The 5159-nt window shown below is 40.2% G+C and overlaps 1 protein-coding gene across 1 annotated transcript in view; it reads left to right on the top strand.

Moving 5' to 3' along the window:
• Positions 1-3666: 3666 nt before the first annotated feature.
• LOC103799640 (disheveled-associated activator of morphogenesis 2-like) overlaps positions 3667-5159 on the top strand; it is a gene marked incomplete at both ends in the record, with an annotated part of 7452 nt that continues 5959 nt past the window's right edge. Inside the window, one exon of the mRNA XM_009071978.1 lies at positions 3667-3761. Coding sequence (XP_009070226.1) covers positions 3667-3761 — 95 coding nt within the window. The remainder of the gene's footprint in view (positions 3762-5159) is intronic.

The following is a 5159-nucleotide window of genomic DNA, read 5'->3' as shown; positions in this document are numbered from 1 at the left end:
TCCTGTGGAGGGACTGTCCCCATCCTTCAGGTAGCATGACTGAAAGGAAAGGGCCAAGTAGAACATTGGTAAACTGTTTTCTAGACCAGTCCTTAAGAGAAAAGGACAGTTGCTAATGATGTTTAATTTGTCTAGTCCTCTGATGTCTGCATGCTATAAATGCTGTTGGTGATGAGGACAGGTTGTGTGCCCACAATAAAAGGTGGTTTCCATTATCAAGGTCATTGTCGTCTTCTGCTGATTTATCAACACACAAAAGATTTTTTCTTAAAAATAAAGCAGCTGCCCTGTTAATACCACGTGTAAAGAACTCTCCTTGTGTTCCTCCTGCCCTCCTCACTCCATGATACTGTCTGCTTGGCAGCATAAATAAACACAGCTCTCAGTTTAGTGGGGAGGAGCCTGACAGTACTGTGTTGCTTTTATGAGCTTGCCTGTGTATGCATTTCCACAGAGAGAGTTTCAGGTGAACAGTAGTTGAAGATCCAGCTTTTCTGGAGAGATGGCTCAGTTGAGAGTGCGAGACAGGGGTCAAGATTAATAAATACAGCTGTAACCAGGCCTTTTTCCTTGACGCAGAAAGCATTTGTTCAAGGCAGAGCAGCTTCACAGGAGGTTAAAAATATATATCTTTCAGCAGAATTTAGCAGGTGGATGATAACTCTCCCCTCCGAGTTAGATGATATCTATGTTACTTCAAACTTACTTGCTTAAGAGTTATGGGGTTTTATTAAATTACATCTATTCATAGTTTATGATTTATACTTATTCTCTTACTTCAGCCTGAGTGTAGTTAAAGATGTGGTACACCTTGAATTTCAAGTGACTGTAATGAGAAATCAGAACAGCCATCTTACTTTTTCACTACTTATTCTAATTGTTTCTTACCTTTTCATTTCACATGTATGAGGCTATAAAGTAAAATTAGGTCTGTCATGCAGTGTATTGCTGATGCTAGTTAATGCCTTTTTTTCCTTTTTTCCCCTCTCTCTTTCTCCTATGTATTGTCATTATGGTCCTTGTATCTTCCTTCCCAGCAGTTTCAGGGAATGATTAGCCATTAGGATAAGATGTGAGAATTAATCCGTGCTTTTAAAAAAGCTAAAATATTTCATTTTAAAAGGAGCCAAAATTTAAAATTAATTTCTTGCATTACCTGAAGTTTTGCACATAAAGTTACATGTGAATGATTGTTTTCACAAATTCTTGATTTTTTTTTTTTTTTAATTGATAAATCAAGTAACTGCATGCTATGTCCCAGGTGATACACTTAATCTGGAAAACTTTAAATATGCGAAATGTACTTGTAAAAAAGAGTCATATGTATGCCACTTTTTAGGGACCAGATAAGGACCTGGCACTATTTTGCTTCCCCTTCCTAGTATGTTTGGTTAACTGATAGTAACTGACTGCATCCTGAGTCTAGCAGACATTAGTCCTCGAGTGCAGTTTGTACTTCAGGAACGCAATTAATCAGTCAGCCACATTAATGGAATCCAGCCTGAAATAATGACAGTTCCCTCCTCTCTGTCTCCCAGGGACAGTTATGTTTTCTATAACTCTTGCAGAGAAAGCTATTTCACAATGCATATGCGTGATCAATCTGTCTTTAGAGAGGGCATAAGGATTTGAGTTCCTGGCCATACACAGGAGTGAGAAATGAAGGGCTCTTGGCTGCCTGCAGCTTTAGAAAAGGGGTTTTCCATAATCACCCTCTGTTGTAAAGGCAGGATTATTTGTTTTGTTTCATTTGGAAATGGGCCTTTTTCACTCTGAACTAAATACTGTTGATCACCTTCCTACCATCCATTTGCTTTCCTTCCACAATGGCTCAGAGGAGAAATTAAGCCATTGGAGGAATGGGAGCTTTTCAAAGGAGCATTTATAGGCCAAAGGAAAGATGACCAGATGGGCTGTCACCCAAGAAAATACAAATCAAGCCCCAAATCACACCCGAGGACTGTGCCATTGCAATTCCATAATGCCTGTTCAGGATTTCTGTTTATTTTTCGAAGAGGGGGATCATATATGGCTTGGCTTAAGCATTTCAATTTATGTTTCTGGCTGTCGGGGGATGCTGGCAAAAGATAAAACATCATCAGCTCATTTTCCATCAGTAGCGGTCTGTCATTCCATTAGGGCAGGAAATAGCTTGCTCTGTTACTGAGTGAATTTGACTTTAGCGTGGATCAGAGAGAGGACCCCTAGAGTTAAACACATCTCCCTGTGCCAGCTGTTCAGCATAAGACAGCAACAGCATGTAGCCAAATGACCACCCTCAGGATCCAACATGTGTTGGCATCACATGTCTTGCAAAAGCAAGCTGAGTGGGGGCACTTCCAAGGGAAGTGAGGTGTTGGGCTGGTGGTGGTGTGGGAAGGTTAAAGGAAGTTCCTGTGAGAAGAAAGTTTTTCTTTGGTGCTTGCTGAACAGTAAAATAAAGATTGAAATATTTTGCTGTAATGAGCCATAATTCTAGCTACTCAGATTCCACCACAGAGAAGCATAATATCAGATCCCTGATAGATGATACTAGTTTAATTGGGTTATTCATTTGAGAAGGGGCTCAGAGCTGCTTTCCAGATACCACTGATATCCACGAGAAGTCTTGCCAAAAAGAGTGTCATTTATCCTCTCATTTTACAGTAAAAGTGACTAAGAAGACATAGTTGAGGGCTAAGAATTTCCAGCATTAAGTCTCGACTTTTTAAAAAGTCACAAATGGGACTTGTGAGCTTGAATGGTATATGCAAAGGGTGCTGAAGAGTCTTGCTTCACATGACAAGGTTGCAGTGGTGCTGAGTGTAGATCTGGAACCCTGATTTCCTGATAGGCTGCTTCTTTAAAATGGCTTTATCTGACTTCGAGAACCATATTTTTTGTGTGTATTCTGCTTATGGTCTCACCCTAATTTACAGTGACCCACAGCAACTTCAATTCCAGTTGACTTAAAGCTCTAGGTATCTCAAGCTGCATACTGGGGGAAATCTAGTCTTCATGTGCTTCCATTTCATTGTTAGAAAACAGGAACAGGGATTGTATGATGCTCCAGCTTTTGCATTAAATATTCCTAATTAGCAAAGGCAAAGTGTACAGGGAAGTGTATCTTAAAACAGGTGATATGCTTGGCATAGGGAGGAAAAGTCAAACTTGTATGTACACAGAATGTAATTCAAGTTACTTGCAGGCTGTTTAGCCACTTGAAGAAAAAGGTTTTATGCTTTGAAACCTAATGCATAAGTCTGGTTTGTTTATAGGGATTTTTTCCCCCTTCTTTTTCCCCCCTCAAATCCCTCCAGCCATGTCAGTCTAATAAAAGGTATTGCCTCTCCCTACAAACATTGCCTTGCACATCCATAGTTCACCACAGCAGATTGCTGTTCCAAATTAGGTACAGTTTTCTGTGGGCATACTGGCAACTAGGACTTTTTGAGGGTAATCTGAGAACCCTAGTTTAGCCAGTGTGGCAAAGCAGTATGCTGCTGCCAGTCCACATCAGCAGCCTCATCTGGATTCGGTTTTGTAGTTGAGGCACTGCTTTCCTGGTGAGAAGTCAGCAGGCACCTCTGCATGTGTTGATGGGATAGTTGTTTTTCATATTTCCTGGCCAGTCTCAGCTTCCAGGCAGCCTGAGCTTTCCTAATTGTCATCTTCTTTTCTGAACAGATGCAGACTCTGTATGCTTTTGATGAAGAAGAAACAGAAATGAAAAATAAAATAGTTGAAGACTTGAAGACAGCTCTGCGGACTCAGCCCATGAGGTAATGTTGTTCATCTTTCATCACAGTTTACTGCCTCCCTATGGTTAGATGTGACCTGGGTGAGAGTGGCAAGGACAGAAACCTCATTGTCTCACCTCACACAAGCCTCTCTGATATTTCAGACAATCCTCAGAGAGCAGTACAATTCCTCATCTGAATCTGCCTAGTTGGGAGGGCACACTAATGCTGAAGCATGTAGTTTCAGGAAAATAAAAGACAAAGTCTACTGTGAAAAATCTGTGGCAGGTATTTGCAAACACAGGTAATGACTGTGAAGATCAGATTTTAGACTTCACAGCCCCCTGAATGTCCCATGTAATTGGATTCCTGTTGGGCAAAATCTCAGCCTCTACTCGGAATTTAAGCTTCCCCTTATCTTCAGTAATGTGAACTGTTTGGTACGAAGCAGCTAATCCATCTGACATCACCTGGTTTGGCATTCTTCCTGTTCTATGTGTAACTGTGGCATAGAAAAATGTTAAGAGACTTTATTGTGTACTGTATCTTTGAAGGTAAGGTCATTGTTTTCTGGGAGCAATGCTCTGAACAATAGCAAACTAACTAGCATAGAAACATTTTCAATTTAACACTTAGAAGAGCATTGTGCAGAAGCAATAACTATAGTTGATATGATATCAGGAAACATTCCATCAAAAATTTTCTGAATATCTTTTCTATTGGCCAAATATTTTTGCATCCACACTGTGCTGAAGTCATAGTTTCAGAGAGCTTCAGTAATGTCTAACCAAACAGTGTTCTTCTGGGAGGGGATCCGAACCAAAACCAACAAATTAAATAAATAAATAAAAACAATCCAGGAAAGTATCTCAAAGGATTTTCATTGCAGTTACTTTGTCTTGAAGATATTTCTGGGACTTCTTGCAGAGCTAAGCGCTGATTGTGCTTCTCCCTTTCATGATGTTTAAAAAATTGACTGGATGCAGCTTCTCACCTCATGGCAAGAGTGAGGTAGAACACATTGGCTTAAACCTCATTTTTTTTTCTCCTTTTGTGGCAGGCTGTAAGAGAACACAAAATCAGATTCTGGTGCTCCTCAGGCATAAATATTTGTCAGGCTTTGATTACTTTAAATGTGGGTAGGGTGAGTGTTTTTAACATGGAAGTGGAGAAATCGTAGCCTATACTGACACCTAGGCCAAGGGAATAAGTGACTGTTTGATCTTGTGTATCACTATCCTGAAGCAGAGAACACAGTAAAATGCAGCTGGACTTTATGTTAAAATAGAAGCTAAGGCAACTGCCAAACTCCCAACTCTTACAAGGCTTTTAAACCAAAGTCTGTGCTGTTGAGACTCGCTGTAGTAACACTGTTATATTGATGTGGAACTGGTTTGATGCTTACTCTGTGAAAGTGGTAGCTTTCACTGAGCATAGCTT

This window comes from Acanthisitta chloris, unplaced genomic scaffold (genome assembly GCF_000695815.1).
Source record: "Acanthisitta chloris isolate BGI_N310 unplaced genomic scaffold, ASM69581v1 scaffold40773, whole genome shotgun sequence".
Taxonomy (NCBI): domain Eukaryota; kingdom Metazoa; phylum Chordata; class Aves; order Passeriformes; family Acanthisittidae; genus Acanthisitta; species Acanthisitta chloris.
This window is presented reverse-complemented; position numbering and strand designations above follow the sequence as displayed.